At 37.4% G+C, this 22,479-nt stretch overlaps 1 protein-coding gene across 1 annotated transcript in view; it reads left to right on the top strand.

Moving 5' to 3' along the window:
* DPYD (dihydropyrimidine dehydrogenase) overlaps positions 1-22,479 on the top strand; it is a 348,807-nt gene that overhangs the window by 35,102 nt on the left and 291,226 nt on the right. Inside the window, exon 3 of the mRNA XM_082286925.1 lies at positions 12,203-12,285. Within this exon, the coding sequence (XP_082143051.1) occupies positions 12,203-12,285 (83 nt within the window). The remainder of the gene's footprint in view (positions 1-12,202; positions 12,286-22,479) is intronic.

Raw genomic sequence — 22,479 nt, forward strand, 5'->3', positions numbered from 1 at the left:
ATTAAAAATTGAAAGCTCAAACAGTGTATACACAAGGGAAACAGGGAAACTGTTGCATAGGAATAAGAATTAAAAATCAGAGATAAAAATGACTTCAAGAAGAAAAGGGAGAAATCTGGTAATGTTAAAAGAATGATGATTTTTGTTTCTTTTTGATTTGCATCATCCTGTTCATTCCTATTACTCTGTTTGCACATATATAATAGTAGCAGTGACACTCAGGAGCTGGGGACTGATTAATAAGTCCAATATGTTTCCCAGAGAGGAAAAATAATTTAAAGTAAGAGTTTCAGTGTTATTTAGAAATTATTCAGTCTGTCTGTTTTGAAATAACATTTTCAAAACTAGGTTATTGCATTTTATTAAAAAAATGTGTGTGATTATACTCAGGGTGCTAGGTTAAGCGCTGGTTGCATAGAGGGAGTGGGTTGTTCATACTCTCCAAGTTAAACAGAATAAGCAGGGGCAATCTGTCCTGTGCAGTGTTCAGGGAACTAAAGGGCCTTCACTTGCAATAGTTGGAGCCATTTTTAGGCTTGAATAGTATAGCAATGTGAGGAAAATTCTGTGACAGAGACAGCCTGGCTGGGAGACCCATTTAATTAGCTCAGGAGCTGTGCTACCTGGCCCAAATGTCTTGAGCAGTGTTTGTGGGACCTGAATTAGACTCCTCCAAAGAGTGCTAAGCCAAATTCAAATCAAGGAGTCTTGCATTGCAGTTCTCTACTGGTATATCTTGGCTCCATATGGCCCTGATTGCTTGGGAATTGCTGGGAAGGTGCTTGGCTAGTGCTTTGGGGCATGCTTGTATTGTTCACCTCAGCTTGAACATAGCAATTTTCAAGAGACTGACAAGAAGGGGAATACAGCAGCCTGAGCTGTCTGAAGGCTGGCCATAAGGTTTTGGGAGAAGAAAACTAATCAGATTGAGACATGGAAGCTTCCAAAGGAGTAAAAATCTTACAGGAGATAGTAAATGAGACACAGAACTGTTACAGTACAGATACTGCAACACGATGTATCAAACAACGAGGCCCGTGGAAAAGAAATACATATGGGCTGATTCTTGATAGATATTTTCAGAGATGTTTATTTCCCCAGCCGCATGTCCGGGGCTCTGCCGAGGACCTGAGGCAATCACGGCACCCGAGGGTCCCTGCCCGTGCAGGGAACACAAACCAACCCATGGGAACGAGGCTGAGCAGGGGCAGGGAAACCCCGTGTGTCCCCTCAGGGCCCCTCTGCCAGGGCTGCACGGCAGGGGGAGGGCCCTGACACAGAACTAGAAGAGTGCATAGTGCCATACTGAGATACTGAGTATTTAGTGGTCTTGTCGCTAACCTGGTAAATGGAACTGAGACCTGAGGCAATATATTTATCCTGGATGTTGTTTTCAAGCTACATGTGAATAAACAAGCATTACAGCAGCATTCTTTAATGCTCTTTTGGATGCCTTGCTGAACGATGTAGCTACTCATAAGCCCTGTTCATTTCTGTGTATAGGAAAGTTCTTGTTCCCATAGTTTCTTACAGAAAATAAATCCATACCACTTATTTTCTTAAATTTCTATTGGAAGATTCTAAAGCTTGTTAAACATGCATGGTATCTTCAAAGAAGGTTGCACTCATTTGAGCAGTTTTCCCTAATTTTTGATTATGCCTGTGTGTCTGTAAATAGATGGCGCAGCAGATGGTGGTAAGTTCATAGGATCTGCAACCATTGTAATAGCCTCATACCTCTGATTTTCTGAGTATTTTTTTGAGAGGGAAAAAGCATTTTAAGTGTTTGTACTGTCCTACTTTGTTGTTCCTTTCCCACACCCTCCCCACCGAGACTTGACTTTCCGCCTTCTTAGCAATGAGTGTAAGCTTTTGTTTTGACTAACTTGGCTTGATGCATGGTACTTAAAAATAGGTAGTTGTGTTGACTCTTAAACAGCTTTGTGATTCTTTCTGCATTCTTATTCTTGCTTTCCTTTTTTTTTTTCAGTTTGCACTTCCATTTGTTTTTTCTGACTCTGTATATATTACAGAGTCTGAGGTCTCTGTGTTACTGTATCTTTTGCAATAAGGTATGAGATACGAGTCACTGCTAAGCACAGTAAAGAATGCTTGTAATTATAATAGTCTTTTCTCAATTTATTTTTCTATATGGGATTTTGAAAACAGAAAAAGATAGGAAATGTTCCTCTCATATTTAGGTATTTTAGATGGCAATTAATATATAACGTGTTTAAATACTTGGCTTTTGTAGACATCTCAGCACAAGGACGTGTCTTTTGAATCTCAAAGATAATGGAAATAGAGCAGAAATTACAGCCAATTTTTTTCCCCAAAGATATGTGATTTGTCAACTCACATATCTTCTCGTGACATATCTCCTGTCATCTACAGTTACTTCTGAGTCAACATACAGTTAAAAACATAAGAGCTGAGGTAACATTTTGTTGGGTGTTTGCATATTGGTGTCCATAGTTCATGAATGAACTTCAGATTATTTAAAGTCAAATAATTCTTCAGGCTTTGATGAACAATGATAGTGATGGAAAATCTGAAACAAAATGCCAGCATGTTACCCAACTGCACCAAGGTCTTGATACAAGGGTCGTGGTTTACTGTCTGCAGCCTTTTTCCTAATACTTATTTCATTGGCTTGGATAGATACTTCTCAAGTGAACTGAATATTTCCAATTATTCCTCTGAGGAAATTTAGTGTCAGTTTCATATTTTGCTTTGTTTCATTGCTACCTAAGTAGCAATGTGATACTGATGGTGCAATCCTAATTTTAGATAACACGGTAAACCAGAATAGAAGTGTATATACTCTTCTCTGCATAATTCACCTGGTCAGATACCTGGTGGTATCTTAGTAATATTTTTTGTGGACTTATTTTAGTCACAGCAGTGAAGTATTTCACATGTTGCTGTTTTCTTCTGCTAAGCTAAGCAGAGAATAGGATTTCCCCCACTCCTTCTGCCAGACAGAAACATTGGGTTGCTTGGAGCCCAGAAGTCATAAATCCTACAGTGTTCACTCTATATGAGTCTAATCCCTTGATACTGTGACCAGTTACTCAGATGTTGGCATTGTATTTAGCAACTCTTCAGGCTCTTTCCAGGGGAATTAAATACTATTTTATGTAAGTCTTTTAGATGTTGGGGAGAATTAGGAGCACACATGGAAGGGGGCAGTGCACATGTTTCTATGACTGTCCATAGATACAATCTAGGTGATCTGTAAGATCAGGAGAGACAGACCTTGGTATGACCTTGCTGTTGTGGCTTAATCCCAGCTGGCAACTAAGCACCACACAGCCACTTGCTCACTCCCCCCTGGTGGGATGGGAGAGACAATCAGAAGGGTAAAAGTGAGAAAACTTGTGAGTTGAGACATAGACAGTTTAGTAGGTAAAGCAAAAGCTGCACATGCAAGCAAAGCAAAGAATACATTCAGTACTTCCCGTGGCAGGCAGGTGTTCAGCCACGTCCAGGAAGGCCAAGCTGCACATAATGGTGACTTGGGAAGACAAACACCAATCACTGAATCGTTGAAGTTGGAAAAGACCTCCAAGATGATCAGCTCCAACCTTCAACTAGATACCACCATGCCCACTAAACCATATTGCAAAGAGTAACTACTCTGAACCTCCTTCCTTCTTCCCCCAGCTTTATGTGCTGATGATGACTCCATATGATCTGGGATATCCCTGTGGTCAGTTGGGGTCAGCTGTTCTGGCTGTATTCTCCCCAACTCCTTGTGCACTCCCAGCCTCCTCGCTTGGGGTCTCGATGCTGTGTAAGTGCTGCTCAGCAATAGCTAAAATATCGCTGTGTTATCAACACTGTTTTCAGCAGAAATCCAAAACACAGCCCCAGAGTAGCTGCTATGAAGAAAATTAACTCTCCCCTACCCAAATGCAGTTTTTTTGGCAAGAATCTTATGTGAAGCCATGAGAAATAGCTAAAGCAGATTAGTTTCTGCAGAACTTGTTGGGAAAATTGTTATTTCTTTTCTTTTTTTTTTACTATTGAGGCAACAGCAAGATGAAAGAAAATGTTTTGTTGTAGCCTGTCTGAAAAATACTGCTGTTGGACAATAAAATGTGCCATGTAAGAGATGAGAGGTGGCATCTTGGGCTGAGGAAGCAAGCCTGTTACATATAATTTGCTTTTATTCCACTACATAAGACAGGACCATACTGTTTCAGGATGGTGTTTAAGCATTTAATTATAACTTTAATTTTTAAAAAACTTTTATATTTGATAATTCTTTATCTATGCATGAAAAATAAGAGGTATCCTGTAAGTTAGTTCTCTCAAATATGTGGGGTTAATTCCTTAAATTCTTGGTCATTTGGGTTCTAAAAGAGCAAGGGCTTTTGGGTATGAGTATTTCCTTATGCTCTTTGTTGAAGGTCAAGAACATAATCTGTTCCTTAGGAGTACAGTTCTACCTACCTTTTAAAGATTCTTCCTTTTTTCCCAGGTTATGAGCTCTGTAAATGTTAATTCTCAATATGAGTCTGGTCTTTACCTGCATACTCTCATTTTATTTAATCTCAATGAGTCAAGGGAATATTTACCTAAGCAGAGTAAAGAATCCCAAGAGAAAAGCAAGCAGGGTTGAGGTATGTGAAAGTAATAGGAGGGGAAGGGAGTACAGCATTTGGGATATTTTTTTTTCTTAGTCATTAGTTATATTTTCACTATCAAGTAGAAATAGTATATTTAGAAATTCTGTGAAGAGCCTGTGTCTCTTTATTTAAACTTCATGCTCTTAAAGAATTAGATTGTAAATTCATGTTGAGAATACCAGGGTCTCCAAGAGAAAAAAGGCAGGACTACAGCCGCATTAAAAAAGAAACTGTATTTAGATGAAGCTTTTGATATTCTAAGACATGATGTATATTGTTCCCTGCTACAGAACACTATCCCATAAAGGGAAGCAGTCCTACAAGTGTCCCTTCAGATGCGGAGGGACCAGTAGCTTATTGCCAAGTCTTCTCATTCATCTACTGATTAACATTTGTTTTAAGAAGAGAAAGAAAAATGTGAGAGAGGCAAAGGTTTTCCCTTTATTTTTTTTCCTCCCTGAAAATTTTCTGTCTTTTAAAGCTGAGTCACAAGAGAAGAGCATTATAAATTGTCCTGTCTAGTTAGTGGCATCACCTGTGTTCTCTGCTCCATTATTATTTCCAGCTGTGCCTCTGGTTTCTTGCATATCTTTTGTAGCTCTTTATTCTTTTGAGTTCCTTGCTCTACTGTTCTTTGTGTTACATGCTTGGTCCTTTCAGAATGTTTTTTCTCACCCTCCCTGTATCACTACTATCTGATGTGTTACCCATTGCCAAAACACGTGGTGTCTGCATCTGCTCTGACAACAGCAGGTTGAATTCAAGCAAGATACCATACCCTTATGTGAACATGAAGGCTGTGATAAATTTGCCACTTGAAATTTGTGCGTGAAACATGCATGAAAAGGAAGTTAGCAGAATGCCATCTCAGAACTGAACATCTTTCACAGCCCCAGTAAAATTGCAAACTAAAGTGTTAACTATGTTTAACAAGTAATTAACTTCTATATGATTACCCATCTTTAAGGATTAAATGTGCCATATTTTAAACTGGAAAGAGTTAAAAAAATCCAAAATTTCTGCTTTCACTTCAGAATTTCCAGTTGCATTAACAGTATTTCTGGTAATTATTAACAAAACACCACACTTGCAGTTTCAGAAAATAGCACATGCATCAGTATTTCCTGGTATGAATCCTGTATTAGCAGTATATTCCCATTTGTGGAGAAAATGTGATACTTGTTCTTGAGTTTGCATGCGTGCTATTTTTTTATAAGTGCCTTAAATTAATATACCTCTAAAAAAACTCTGAGAAAACAAACATGGTTATGCTAATAAGGCATTGATTAAAGCCTCCCACAATTCTATTCAATGATTTTTTTCTATTGATTTTTATTTGATTCCTACCACTTAGGCTGGTTTTCTGTTGGAATTCTGCTTTTTTGGATGTACTAATATCTATATTTTTCTAAGAGCTTGTCTGGCCAATATGGCTGTATCACGTAATGAAAATTTGTTATAATGAATGTTTTGTGAATGGCATGCTGTCAAATGTTATGTAAATACCTGAGGGCTCAATATACTTTCTGCAGATATTAGGAATATGTGTGTATTTAAAAAAATTTTTTAAAAGGATCTGTTTTTCCTTTGTGAACAGCTGGTCAGTTAGCAGTTTTAAGCTGCTTTTTTCCCCTTTTTGGAAAAAGAACCCCTTGAGAATGAGTCACAACAAATAGGAAGAAGGAATTTAGTAAGCAGATATTGCAAAGATCATCGTATGTTACAGATAGGATCAAACAGTCCTTTTACGTGTTTAGTTTTTAAGACTGCTCTTAAGGTAGGGCCCTCTGGCAAATAGCATCAGTTTTGTTTAGTTGCTCAGTATGAAGACAGTTTCAGGAGGCTTCCTGTATGGAATACAGCTATTGGCTCTTGAATAACATTAAAATAAATGCAATATTTGTAAGTCATTTTACCCTATAGCAGATGGGTGCTTAAGTCTGTGAGAGAAGATCAATGGAACCATTTAGCTTTTTGTGTTGTTTCAGTGTAGAAAGACAGTCTGTTCCAAATCAAGAGAGGAGTCTGCTAAGAATATTTAGGTTTCATTGAAATAAAGCACAGTTCACATCAAAAGAAGTAGATGTGCTATTTCAAATTCATAACAATTGACTATTAGTCTGTTTTTAATATTTTTTTTTGGCATGTAATCCCGTTTAATTAGATTCTACTCTCTCTGTTGTTTCAAGATTCCATAAACTGGAGTCTTATATACCAGCTGCTAAAGCAGGAGTTACTGTCTAAATGATATTCACAATGAGTATTTGGAAGGTTTACAATTATACCCTTGCTAATAAATTGTGCTATTTTCCCCAACAGTTTTAAGTGCTAATCTTCAGAAGGCATTTTAAAATTAGCTAAAATTCTGTCAAGAGATTTACAAAAATTGTTAGCATGAAGATAATTATGTCACAGTCCTTGGACTCCATCTCTGATTGTGTGCATAAATCAGAAAATGTCAGCTGTGTTTTCCCTTAATAATTATCCTTGCAGCAATATATTACAGTTTAAATTACTATTATAGTGTTGCTTTAGGTTTATAAAACACAAGTTAGTTATTTCTGAAGTTTTCTGCTGATGAAATAATTCACATTTCTAGAATAAGGAATTATTTGTATTAAGATTTCATATATATCAATAAGAAGATCAATACAAAAAGCAGCTCTCTACACTTTTTTACCAAGTCCCCTGAAAGTACAACAAATTTTGTTAGAATTTTGTTAAAGGGTATCACTTCTGCAGTATGGCTAACATTTTCGAAAGAGCTAGCTCATGTGGTCGCCCTTGTAGCATGTGTGGAACTTGAAGTTTTAGGGACTTTTTGAACCAAAATTTGAGAATGTTCTTGCTGAATCTGTACAGGATGTAGGTATTTACAGTAGATTCTATAGGTCCCCAACAGTTTTGGTAATCTGTTGTTGGAACCTACCTCCTTAAACATAATGAGTTAAAATATCAGAGCTACTAAATCCTGCAGAATTTGGACCAGGTTGTTTCATTCTAAGGACTCAGAAATCTAGGTACAAATACACTTAATAAATTAAATTTGTCTGCATAAACAGTAGGAAACAGTAAATAAAAAATTGTACAGTTTAGAGCTGTTCTGTCTTTCAATTACTGTACATTCCTTATGTTTAATACACAGAATGTTTGACATTAAAAATGTGAGATTTACTCAAGCTAAGAAAACGTTCTAAAACCATGTGGAAGCAACAAATTCCAAGAATTCAGCAAGCCTAGTACTTACCTTAAAAACCTTTTTCACAGATGAGAGAGATGGTATTTCAAGTACGGCTTTTAATTTGGCAGTGTATCAACAAGGATAAGAGATCTACTTCAGTGGTGCAGGCTGCCTTAGAATAGGTCTTACGCTGTTGTCAGTACAAAAGATGTTATTTCTCAACTATCTCAAAATGTGTGTAGAGACATTATCTGTAATTTTGAAAGTCTTCTGTGAAGTATTTCAGGATAGATTTAAAGTAGCAGGATATGGCTTAGTGTGATCTCACTCTTGTTTTGATGGTTAGAGGAGTTACGGTTGATTTCAGTGGAAGTGGGGTCATATTTAGCCCTACTGTATCACAGAATGAGCAAGTTTGAGTTATGGTCTTCTCATGACTCTTGCTTCTGTTGTGGCAGAGCAGAGGCAGAAGTGCTTTTGTGGTTTAGGAGATATTCAGTGGTGACACCAGGCAATAGGCTGCAGTTGGTTTCTGAGCTACTTCTGCAAAGTTCTTCATTTGACCCAAGGGGCCAAATGAAGAATTGCTTTTCCAAGAAGTCAACAAAGAAAGCTTTTTCATCTAAGACAGAAACATATGCAAGAAACCTAAGATGATGAATGTTGAGAGATGGGTTTTAAAAAGTGTAACTTCACTTTTGCCAGACGATCCGAGTTTTTTATTTAAAACCTAGAGGGTTTCTTTATTTCTATTCTTACTTGAGCTAGATTGTTACTTCAGTCAGAGTATTTTGGCCTTGTCACTTAACTGCAAATACAGAACTCTGAGCACATAGTCTTTGCTCCCAGAGCTTGGAGTTTCTTTTATTAACAAAAATAAATTATAGCAGGAAGAAGTTGTATTTTTGTGGTTATGAGAGGAAAAGCTTTTCAACTTGTTCATTAATCTTCCTTCTTTCTCATCTTCGAAGATACACTCATTATTCATCTTTCTCATTTCTGATTATACATTTTACCAGTATGCTGTGTGTGATGCCACAGATAGTTGTGGATATCCAGCCTACATCTCCATTTTTAAATAGTCATGAAGCTTAAGATCTCATATGATAAATAAGCCATTTATTTATATATAAAATATAAATACTTGCTTCCCACTCTTGCTTTTTGGTACACTAAAAAAATTCTAAGTATTTATCCTAGAATCCCATAAGAAGCAGCATTTAGACTTCAGTGGCATTTTTACATGAATGGTATTTCGACTTATGATGACCATGTCCCTAATTGCAACTCTGTACTTATTTTTCCTCCCAGACTTCTCAAGGGTGATATTTAATTTAGTGTCATACAGAACTATAGATCTACCAAAAGGGATAACATATAGATTGCTGTGTAATTATTGAATCATAGAGTTAAAACTTCTAGACTGTATCTATATCCACAAAAAAATCACTTGGCAGTGAGCCACCAAAAGCAATTTTTTCACTGCTTGCAATTTGATTTTTTTACTTTAGCTGCTGCTCAAAATGAAACACCTTGGACTTGAATTGCTCATTATACTTAAGTCTGTGAAATATTGTGGGCCACAATATACTGCCCTATGCAATATGTTTATACATATGAGTTATTTGATAGCACAGATAATCAAATGAGCTCAAATTTTGCTACTGATTTAATACTTCAGAATGTAAAGCTCACCCTGGTCATGGTCTACTGAAATTTCCTCATTTCCCAGACATATTTTTCAGAGTACTCTCATGCTTACAATTTCACTGGTATTGGTAGCCTTTCTCAGAAACTGATATCCTTTTGGATGATCTACAAGTATTGCATGTGAACTGATACTCAGACACATGAAGTGCCATCTATGCACCTGTAGCTATGCCTGCATTTGATATTTCAGACACCCTTTTCTGCTTCCTCTGAGAGGATCAGGCATGCTTGGATGAGTGGAAAAGCCGTGGGTGTGATCAGCATTTGCATACTCTCCTGTTCAGTATGTATGCAGTAACTGATGACATGGTCCTGTGAGGTCATTTTCTTTCATGAGTTTGCTTCTGGCTCAGGTTTTAGCACATTTTCTCCTAGTGACTCTCCAACTACTGTACCTTGCATGAGAGCTATTTGGCTGAAGTAGTTGAGAAAGATTCTGTACAGAAACAATTCTCAGAAATGGTAGACATAAGTTCATCTTCTTGCCAAGTGAATTGGTACATCATCTATTCTTTGAGTGTAATTTTTTTTTCAGTTTTTTTTTTTCTGGGTTATCTGTTCATTTTTGCATTGGGTGTATAGTTGACATGGAGTATTTTTGTTTAAGGCTAAATGATCACAGCATTTTCTTTAGATATGGGCCACCTTTGTTGTCTTTCAGCCAATTAACACAGTATGGTCTATATAGACAAAGAAATATCAACTGAATTTTCTCATTTCAGCATTTTCTACATGGACAGCACCAGTTATTTTAACTTGTACAATCTTGGGACAAGATAGTTGTATTTGATAAAAATCTGTGTGCTTTGGATTGTCTGTCATTTTTACATGCTTTATATCACAAGGTCAAGAATGAATTGTGTGATGCTCAGATTTTCTGAACCTGTCCTGAGGTGCTGGTGAAACAGGATTGTTAAAACATTGGCTCTTGGAGCAATTTTCCAGATTATGTTTCCTTTGGCTTCTATTTTCCTGGAGGATGGGAGGTTTAATTTTGCTTGCATAGGTACTTTCAGCTTAGTATTGATGCATCGAGGATCCTTCAATAATTAGTACTGTTGATTTGGATTTCTTTTATCTATTTTAAAAGACTGGCCTGCCTGTGCATGCTTGGAGCTGAAGGTCAGTGTATGCTGATCTGAATAATGGAATACTTCATTGTATAGCTTCCATATCTTTATTTTGCAATCCCTTTGACTCTTTGAGTACGATTTTGCTTTGCAAAGGACAACTGATTATAATATAAACAAACAAGCAAAAAAAATCACATTAACTGTGGGACAAGAATTACTGTGACATATGTAGTTTTTTACAAAGGAGAAAAAAGATGTCAAAAGATCCAAATATGTGTAGCTCTGTTAAATTTTCTGCTCAGAAATGTATTATTAAAGCATTAAAACTTTGTATTAAAAGGTCTGTAATCTTATCTAAAAATAATGATCGTTTAAATGTTAATTGGACAAGCTAAAATATCTTGCTAGGTCATTTACAAGAATCTAATAATTTCCTCTACAGTGATGCTTTTGTAGCCTCAGATTGAATGTAATTATAAAAATAAAGAATCAATGCAAAAAAGAAAAAACAATAGGTAACTCTTACTGTATTTATTGTAACTAGTTTTAAGATGTGGTCTTAAAAATTAATTCACTTATTAAATACTATGAAAGCAATGTGACCAAATAATAGTGCCCATAATTTCTTTAAAATTATGGCTACATACAGAGCCTGACAAACCTGCCTTTGAGGTTGTTAGCAATAGGAGCTGTTCCGCTTGCAACTTGTTTCTTTTACACCCATATGGCAAAATTATGCCTCCCAGAGGTAACTTCTGGTATTGGAGAAAGTTGTTGTGGAAGACAGGGATAACCTAAAAGCCTCCTGTATTGATGAAGCCTCAAGAGAATATAAAAATCCTGTGGAAGATGCAAATGATTAGAGAATTTTTGTTCGCTGGTATTTCAGATTCACTTTGCACAGACACAAATTACTGCACTTCCCAGCATCTTCTGAATCAATTTTACTGTCTTTGTGGCAGCAGAAGAAAAGGATCAGTGCTCTGAAGTAATGAAACCAGTCACACATTTAGTAATAAATTACAGAATATATCAAAGTTTTAATTCATTTATTGTGACGAAATTGTTGGTTTCATATTACTTTTAGAAATATTGGTGAACTCTAATCTGAAAAAAAACATTGTGGTTGAGATGTTTGTAAACAATCTTTTCAATTTCTGTTATGTTTTAAAAATTAAATAGGAATGAAATATGGCTGGTTTGTTCCAACAACACTATTATATTGGGACAAAATTTATAACTTTTATTATGATTCTAAAACAGTCATTTAGATTTCTGTTCTCCTGTCTGTGTGTATAGTAGCATTGTAGCCTCACATAGAGATAAATGGGGAAAAAAATTAAAGAAAAAAAAGTAAAAATTCTATAAATTTCATTATGGAACATTTATAAGATGATTTCCATGACGACCATATAATAAGATTCATGTTTACTTTAATTCTGAGTTCTCAATGTCTTTTTAATGACTCCCATGTAATTAGAACAGAATGCATAATTTGAGGTAACGTAATATGAATCCGTTTTGTTTGCGTGATGTTGAATACTGTTAATACATGTACAATGAACTGTTTAAGACCTATACATGGCTATGTCCATTTGTTGCAGAACTGTGAGAAACTGGAAAATAATTTTGATGACATCAAGCACACGACTCTTAGTGAGCGAGGAGCACTTCGAGAAGCAATGAGGTAAGTCTGGGTCACCATAGCAACAGTCACAGATGTGGTAAAGAAAGAGTCATTCTTCATTATTGGGGGAACAAATGAGTTCATTGCCACCATTCAGCTCTATTCTCTAAGGTATTAATTTGTCAGTGGAGAGGCTTCCCTTGAGGCTGTACTTTGGTTTTGAAGCTGCATAAATGTTAAGCCTGACTGCACAGTAAAAAATGTAAATGTTTAATTTGTTATTTAAAATGCTTAGGGGGTGCCTTGCTTTATATTTATACTAAACTGTGAGTGAATGAAAATATTGTTCATCTAAATTCTGTAAGTGTTAAAGCAATTGTACAATGGTGTTTGAACAAACCTGTATTTGCTTTAAATTGAATTTGATTTTTATTTATGTAGTTCCTGTGTACTCTGATTTTTCACCAGATTTACATGATTTTGGTTTTGGTAATGGAATGTAAAAATCAGTGTGGTCCATTATATGTTGTAGAGATGTATATTTTGCTTAATATGCTCATATTGTTGCACTTAATACTTATTAGAGGAGGCTAAAATTAGTCAGAAGATGAATTATCTGCCATCCTTACTTGCACTGCAGAGTATCTGGGTACAGGACTCTAAAGAAACTTGCCAGCTATAGTGTCTGAAAAAGGGAGTGATTACTATGCTGAAAGGTAGTGAAATTGAAGGCAGATTTTCTAAAGTAACTCACTGAATAATCAGGAAGATGTTATTTATAGTACTGTCTGTGAATCAGAAAATTATAGTAAGCTGCACTTTTAAAGATTTTGAAATTGGATAGTAAAATGTAATGATGCAAACATAGTGCTTCATCTCACTTGCCTGATATGAGAATAACTTCTTACACTTGAACCAGTGCAGTAAAAAGTAAAAACAACAACAACCTCTCCCCAAGAATCTACTTGAAAAAATAAATACACCTGTTTGCTTTGACTGTGTTCATAATCCCTTTAAAAAATTTATGGGTGCGTGTGAATGACTTGATTTGCACAACTCTGACTTTATGGCTTTATGCTCATGATGGTCTTGTCTCATATGCACTGACCATTTGAAAAGGTATTGTTACCTACAAGTATGCTGAACATTTCAACTACCAGTGCTGTAAAAATAATGGCATTCATTCACGTTTCTAATTGTGATTTTTGCTTTATGCTTGTTTTGCTTCATACGTTTAGGGTTTTCTCCCAGTGTGGTCGGTCATCTGTGTACCTAAATCTTGCATGTAATAAATGGAAAGTGATTAAAAGTAAAGATTTGGGGAATTTTTGGCACATGAAGCTACCTTCAGTATTTCCAACAAACTGGATTTCAAGTTGCTGCTGTCCTGTAACAGTGTTCAGGTTTGCGACGTTTTGCGATACATGACTCGGCAGGGATAGTATTTTAAAAATTTGGGAGCTGGCAGCTCTTTGGTGATCAGCATTGAATAGCAAGGGGAGCTTTGGCATTTCAAAGGTCATGTTTGTGTTATAAAGACTGTTTAGAAGATTCTTGTGATTCTTTTCTGTGCAAAAGCGCTTTACTATCTCATAAATTTGTATCCTGGCTATTTCTGCTAGCCATTCTGAGAAATAGTTATTGATTGTGAAGTGTGACAGATATTGTGCAGTGCTGGAATTCTCTTAATTGCAGTCAGTATTAAATGGTTGGCTGTTTCCTTAGTTGCTTTTTTGTTTTAAGATAAAGAAAATACCTGACTTACTGAATTTATACTGTAGTGTGTTTTTATAACATACTCGAGTGGCACATGAAAGGTGGAAAATGTTAATTTAAAGAGGTATACACATGTAGGTGTACATATTTTTCTTTCTAAATGTGTGTAAAAGACACATGTATTTATTATTATTATTTATTAGGTTGTACAGTTCTTTCAACTGCTAAATTGTCGCCTTATTTACTGGGTGGCTGCATTTTTCTGTTTGGATCCCAAGATGATCTGTACCTATGTAATTCAAGTGGTACATTTTTATAGATTAAAGTTCACTTTTCATGAAAGAGTAGACATTGGACCAGGCATGGGAGGACATAGATTTGCTGACCTCCGTATTATGAGGTACCTGCCTCCTTTTGGTAAGGGAAGCTTGTGGAGAGGGTTGCACATTGCACAAAAGCACTAAAATCATGTGGGCATGAAAGCAACAACAACAAAAAATCCTAGTTGGATAGCTAAGTGGATATACGTGGATCTCAGATGAGCCTTGAGTGGGCAGTCTGCCCAAACCCTCTTTGATTTCCCAGAGTGGTACTACTGGTCTGCCAGATGAGAAATACAATGAACCTTTTCCCCCAGTGCTCCTGTTTGGAACGAGACCTTCCATTTTAACTTCATCTTTGAGAAAAATGGTCAGTTTAGTATGGGTTTCAGTACACTTCTAGTCTATGAGTATCACTGTGCTCTGCATAAACAAATACTAATATCCAAGAAGGGTCTTGTTCTGTTTCCAGCTCTTCAGTATTCAAATTAAGGATTACATGAAAATTATCTTTCTTGTTTATGTATATAGATGTATGCAAAATAAACTTTCTGAAGGGTTTTGAAATTATCACAAAGCCTATGAACTTTCTCTACTTCTACTTCACATTTATTTTAGATTTTGAATGAGATAATGAGCTGATAGTAGTTTGCCATTATTCAGTATATAGAGAGTGGTATTGTAAGAATTTGATTTACTTGTGATTGCACATAAAACCATAAAGCATTCAATTTGGTTAATGTTTTGCTTATTTTGTTAATGTACTCTAAATGTTTTATTTATTACTATACTTTAATGCAGCTGCAAAGCTGAAGTAAACAATAAAAATCCATTAGTTTTTTGAATTGGAGTTTATAAATGGACAGACTGTTGCTTTGCTTACCTTGAATGTGTATACGATAAATTAATTGAGTATTTTATGTAGTAACTGGGTAGAAAAATATAGCTATATACCTATAATGTCAGGTTGCCTAAGAGCACTGAGCTTTTGTTAAACAAAGCTCAATTTGTTTTTAATATGTAATCACTGAGAAAAATCTGGATTCAAATCATCAGTAAAGCTTCATCTAGAATTTTAAAGGAGCTTTTAGACTGGTTTGTCCGCTATGAGGAGACAAGTATTTGAGGAGGAGGAAGTGGTGTAGCTGAGTGCTGCCACTGGTAGTCTTTTCATAGGTGGTGAAACCAGAATGTGGAGTGCTACAGTAAGCATTCCTCTGGGGAAGTAGGGTACAGTAGTCTTGAGGTGTCTTAAAATTAAGCAAACACAGCTCCTGCCTCCTCAAATTATAAAGTAACTTTTAGGAGAAGTGTGGCAGAAATCCAAAGTCTCTCTCTTTTTTTTTTTTTTTAATGTGGTTTCTGTAGGCCTGTTCTTCCAGCCTGTCCAGGTCCCTCTGTAGTGTCACCACTCAGCAGGTGGTAGATTGCTTTTGAACACTGCATATATGTTACCATGTGTTTTAGACCTGTGTCTAGTGTACATTTGATGAGCCTGGTGTCAGACAAACTAAGCCATAGTGTTTTAAATGAAACCTTCTGAATCTAGTGTTGCAATTGCTTACTTATCAACTGAGTTGGTAAGCCACCATGGTGGGTTAAGGCGGTGAGCAATCAGCGAGGCTGGTGAGGTGTTAATATGTAAATGGATCCTACTCGTAGGTGGATATGGATATGGTTTGTCTTGTGAACACTGACTGAGTATGTGTGAAAGCTTTGCAAGTGAAAATTAAAGCTGAGTATTTTTGTATAGTCTTCTTGTTATTAAAGGAAAATTTAAACATATTTATTCGTACTTTGAAATGGGAAAGTTTGCTTATCTGTTTGAATCAGTATAAAAAAGATACCGAAGTTCATTTAGAATTTTCTTTTGCATTCATATATTTGCATATGGTTTCGGATAATATGAACAAGGGAGTGAAGCTTCAACTGTGATTTCCAGTTTGCTAGAAACAGTTTCTGTTAATGATGATATTCACTGTTGTCTTGACAACTGTGCAAGCTGGGGTTAGTAATAATCAGGCTTCTTTTAATATGGTCTAGACTCTCAGATGTATTTGACAAATAGTTTCTATGACTGGGCAAAACCCAAGAAAATTGCAGTGTAAGAAGTTCCAAGGTTTCGCAAGTATTCATTAGTTTGCAGAGTAAAACCTGGGATTTTAAACACATAAACAAAACAAGTCTGCAGTGCAAACTAAAAAATACGTAGTAACCAACTTGTTTGGGCTTTGGCCTGAGCTGTGGCAAATATGGGTTCATATTTCGGTTCTGAATCAGGCAACTTGGTTTTCCCATTTTAAAATGCGTCATAGAGCTCTAAAGTTAGAGAAACACAGACATGAAGTGTAAGGTAATAAGGGCAATGAAAATGTCATGTTAAATGTATTTTTGCTTTCCTGTATTGTTCTGGGAGATGGGACCAGTCTCAGGTAAACTGAAAGGGAAGGTGAATTAAGAGAAGTAAAGGCTTCTGGATTCCTGATCCAGGTCTCAAGAGATTGTCTGTTCAAAGAAATCCTTTGTGTTCTGGGAAGGTGGGAGTCTTTGAAGCAAATTCCGGTATTCCGAAGTTCTTTACTTCAGTAAAGCCTTCAAGACTGTCTTCCACAGCATTCTCCTGGGGAAGCTGGAAGCCCACGGCTTGGACAGGTGTACCCTTTGCTGGGTTAAGAACTGGCTGGACAGCTGAGCCCAGAAAGTGTTGGGGAATGCTGCTGCATCCAGTGGGCAGCGAGTCACCAGTGGTGTCCCCCAGGGATCAGTACTGGGCCCAGTCCTGTTTATTACCTCTATAGATGATCTGGTCAAGGGGATAAAGTGCACCCACAGTAAGTTTTCAAGAGACCCCAAGTTGGATGGGAACGTTGATCTGCTGGAGGACAGGAAGGCTCTGCAGAGGAATGTGGCCAGGCTGGATTGTTGAGCTGAGGTCAATGGTGTAAGGTTCTATAAGGTCAGATCCTGTGCTTGGGTCACATCAACCCCTGCAGTGCTGCTGGACTGGGAAAGAGTGTCTAGAAAGCTGCCCAGTGGGAAGAAGCCTGGGGGTGCTGGTAAACAGCAGCTGAACATGAGCCAGTGTCTGCCCAGGTGGCCAAGAAGGCCAGTGGCATCCTGGCCTGTATCAGCAATATTGTGGCCAGCAGGACCAGGGCAGGAATTGTTTCCCTGTACTGGGCACTGGTGAGGCCACACCTCGAGTGCTGAGTCCAGTTCTGGGCCCATCACCTCGAGGAAGACATTGAGGGGCTGGGGCGAGTCCGGAAAAGGGCGGCGGAGCTGGGGAAGGGTCTGGAGAGCGAGTCCTGTGAGGAGCGGCTGAGGGAGCCGGGGTTTAGTCTGGAGAAGAGGAGGCTCAGGGGAGAATTTACCATTCTCTACAACTGCCTGAAAGAAGGGCACAGCAAGATGGGGGTTGGCCTCTTCTCCCAGGCAAACAGTGACAGGACAAGAGGGCATGGCCTCAAGCTGTGCCAGGGAAGGTTCAGGTTGGTCATCAAGAAGAATTTTTTTCACTGAAAGTGTGGTCAAGCATTGGAACAGGCTGCTCAGGAAGGTGGAGGAATCACAGTCCCTGGAAATGTTTAAGGAACAACTGGATGTGGCACTTAGTGCTGTGGTTTAGTTGACAAGGTGGTGTTTGGTCAAAGGTTGGACTTGATGATCTCAGAGATGTTTTCCAAACTTAATGATTTTATGAAAGTAGCCACTAGCCTTGTGTTAGTGTGTTTGTTTGGGACTGAGGGAGTAAGTCCAAGTTTCTCTTCTACCTTCTTCTGTATTTACATTTATCTCCAGTGCGATCACTTGAATGCTGCCTGGGGCATGCTTTTTGGGGAAAAGCAAGTGATTGCTTCTTAAATATTTAACAAAAATGTTGTGCTGCTTCTAAACTGCAACAACACTTTGCTTCTTGGGTGACCAGCTCATGTTCCTCTGATATATCTATCTCAGCACCAAGAAACAAACACTGCCTGCCACAGAGGACATATTAATTAGGTAAACCCCTGATTGGCTTATTGATTTAGACCCTTATTTTGACTGCATTAGGCTTAGAGATATTCCTTTAAAAAATTAACTACAAAGGTGTTTTCAGACCGAAAACAAAGAATCCCACAAAACTGTGGAGTTTAGGGAATGTTAAACTTGCTCCCCTTGGAATTTATTTTCTATATATATGCATCTTCACAATTTTATAAATTTACCATATTATTAATAGCATATGGAGATGAGGAGATGCTGCAGACTGCGGGTGTTTCTAGTCACGTTTGGTGTTGCATAGAAATGCACACTGAATGTTAAAGCACTTGAGAACTTTTAGTAGTACTTCCATTGTAAAGACCCATGTGGCTAATGAGTTCAATTTGGATTGCTATTTTGAAATCAGAACTTCACTATCATTCTTAGTTTACATTACAGATCAAACAGATTGCCAACATCACTTGCATTGACCAAGCGTTAGCCATATGCCTTCGCAGTGCAAGGCTGCCCTGGATAGGGATAGCAATGACTAAACAAGCTGCTTATGTGGTAGAAGCTGTTTGGTTGCATTAACAAGGCACTGTTAAGCTGTGTTCATGCAATTTTACCGTGCTCTTTGTTGGCTAACTAACTTCTGAGTCACCCACTAGCCACCCTCTGAGAGCCTAACAGTGCCTGGGATGAATTGCTCAGATCTGGCCACGATGCAGTAATTTCTGTCTATAGACAGAAGCTGCAACACCAAGCATGTATAGGAATGCATGACATTAATGTAATTATTTTTGTGATAATTATTAGAAGCTTTATTGTCTTTGTCATTTCTATGGAGAATTATAGAACTTCATATTTCATTTTGCAGTTAAAAAGAAAAAGAAGGTTCTGATACATGTCAAGACCATTGTTTCAAGTGTCAGGTATAACTCACTGAATTTTGTGAAACTAGTGATAATGCTTAACTTGTGCACTACAGAATGTAACTGCATTGCCTTATATATATTTTTCAAGTATAATCAAGAAAATGAATAAGTGCCTTGTTTTGGGCTTGACTGTGAGATGGACTGTTCTGTTGAATATCAGCTTCATAATACCTTCTCCAGAAATTTTAAAACTGAAATAAATTTCCAAGTTTGTCAGCTGATTGCTGTACATACATCGTTCAAAATACTGTATATAATTTCTTATTTTTAATTTATGAGTTGTAATTTTCATTCTGGTCCAGTGATCGGCTTGTGTATTTAGATGTTACAGGGGAGGGGATCAAGATAATTAGATTGTTTTCCTTTAAATGTTCCTTTAGTCACCTAGCAGGGATAAACTGACAAATAGGACTTTTACTGACCTAAAATAGTGCATTGATGATATTCCTGAATGGCAAATGTGAAAGGATATTGAATTTTTTTTGCTATTCCAATTGGCAATGTAGATTTGCAGTTACTTTACATGAGAGGATTGAATTATGCCTTGTAGTGTTTCTAACCCATACATGGATATAGAACAAAAGCATTGGGAGCAAAAAGCAAGCAATATAGTAAACCAGCAAAATAAATAATATTCATAGATTTGGAAACTGCATTATAATTGCTACTTTTGATATACTAAAATGTGCTTTAGGCAACATCTTACATGAACATTTTTGATAAAATCTTGTATGTTTCTTATATGCTCTTTTGTATATATTACTGTGACTGAAATATGCTTCGGGTCTAGTCTGAGTGTGGTAAGTACATAGTTTCTGTATTTGTGTACAGCATTCCCAAGAAATTCTTCAGAGGAGAGAGGAGAAAAAAAACCTCCACTTTTTGCTTTTTGTCACTTCAGCCAAGGAGAGCCTGGTTTTGGTTTTGAACCATTTAGTTTTATGATTTAAAGAAAAGAATTGGATAAGAGTCAAAATTTTGCTTTTTTACAAACTGCAGGAGATGATGTCTGATGTTGGTGGTGAAAGAGATTTTGAAAACCACTGTGGCAGATGGATTACCACAAAGACTCCAAAGGTGGTGTGCAGGGGGTGCAGCATCGTACGTTTCAGTGACTAACAGCCACTCGTGTGCAAACAGAGTAGAAAATTGCACTGCAGAATTTTGAGTTTACTCCATGGGTTCCCCTTTTGTTACTTCTTAAAATGCAAAGTTTTAAAATATTTCTGAAATTTGTTCTTTGCTACCATTAGCATTCAGGAAAAAATACTCTGGATTGCCAGAGAGAATGTATACAATATGGATTACCAGCCTATACACTTCAAAAAAGGTTTTGGTTCGTGAAATATAAATAAAAGAAAAAAGTACAGATACGAGTGAAGAAAATTTGCTGATGGTTTTGCCATGAGCCATGGCTTTTTGTAGATTGATGCTTGATTTATGTTTCAGGGCTTTGGATGGTTTAGGTAGAAGGAGTATTGTACCATTTTAAACCGTAATGAAAGTCTAGGATGTACGCAGAAGCTGGGTGTCTTGCAGCTTTGGCAAAGAAGTCAGATGTTTTAGTTGAAGATGTTGAAGCTCATGCCGTTTTATTTAGAAGTCATTAGTTTAATCTGTAGCCAGCCTGTTGACACATTCCACATGTATTTAACAAAGTCCATTTCCTACTGTTTTGTCTACAGTCAGAAACCAGTCTGTCTTTACAAATGCTGTTTTACATATATCTGTATTTGTTTATTTTCAGACATTTACTGTACTTCTCAAAAGCCTGAAAAAGTGTAATCTTTTCTTCCTCCTTTGTGTTGTCCTTGGACTTTCTGTTGCCATGGGTGTCTTTGAGTACCTTCTCTTTGGAGTTCAGGATACAAAGCAAAGCTAAGGGTTTGAGGAAGAAATACTATCTTCATTCAAAATTGCATTATTAGGTAGTAGTGTGTCCTTGCATTATATGTTCATTGTGGCCAGGTAATTATTATCTTTTCTGATTATGGTGGTGTGCTGATTTGGGTGGGATAGAAGTTAGCTTTCTTCACAGTAGCTGCTCTGGGGCTGTGTTTTGGATTTGTGCTGAAAACAGTGTTTATAACACAGGGATATTTCAGTTATTGCAGAGCAGCACTTGCACAGGGTCAAGGCCTTTTCTGTTCCTCAGCCTACCAAGGAGGCTGGGGGTGCACATGGAGATGGGAGGGAACAAAGCCAGGACAGCTGACCCCAGCTGATCCTAGGGATGGATATTCCCAGACCGTAGGGAGGGGGAAGAAGAAGGGTGGGGTGGAAATTCAGAGTTACGGTGTTTAGTCTCTTCCCAAGATGCTAGCCTGCCAGTGTGACATAGTCAATGAGTGCCTTGTTCTGCTTTGCTTGCATGTGCAGCTTTTGCTTTACCTACTAAACTGTCTTCATCTCAACCCGTGAGGTTTGTCACTTTTACCCTTCTGATTCTCTTCCTTATTCCATCAGGAGGGTATGAATGAGTGGCTTGGTGAGGCTTAGTTGCTGGCTGGGGTTAAACCATGACATGTGTTTAGAACCCCTTGGTTATAATGACTATTAGATACTGATACTTTTTTTGCTGCCTCTCAAGGGTTCTAACTTTATATTATACTGGCTGTTGTGGTTTTTGGATGTAAGAGCAAATATCCATTTTCCTAGAAATGTGTTGTATGTTGGGGTGAGGGTGTTTCAGAGATTAAACTGTGGGTCCAGCTGTGCCCTAAGATATTTACCTTCCATCAAAATTAATCTGTTCTTCCCCTGTAGACCTTTGAATTTAAATTCTGTTTATTTACTTGAGGCTATTTGGGAGACCAAGAAAAGATTATCTAAATTAAATTTTCTAGTGGAATCAACCTGTTTATTGAAAGTAAGACTGTAAATTGTATTGGACTTTTTTCAGTAAGACAGTTGTTAAGATACACTGGAATCAGTACCATAAATTTAGCTAATTGGATACAGAATTTCACAGAAACAGTTTTCCATCCTTATTTCTTCAGAACAAAGATTCTTTACATAGGAATCTGTTTCATTGGAGCTTGCTGTTGAAAAGTTGATGGGCAGCCATTTAAGCCCTAGACCACGTTAGGTCTTTCAGGACACCACCCACAGGCTTTCACTGCTAGTGCCTAAGGCAAAGCTACTAAATCTTAGCATCTCCAGGACTGAGGAATGTTAAGATCGATCCCAGGCACCAATTTGTACAAAGAAGCTGCTTACAGAGTGAGACAAACGTAAGAGGTGCAAGGGAGAATAGAGGAACAAGCTATTCTCAAGTGGCATCTCCTGCCATCTTGAATGCCCAGCACTGCTTGCCT

This window comes from Coloeus monedula, assembly GCF_965178545.1.
Source record: "Coloeus monedula genome assembly, chromosome: 9".
Lineage (NCBI taxonomy): Eukaryota > Metazoa > Chordata > Aves > Passeriformes > Corvidae > Coloeus > Coloeus monedula.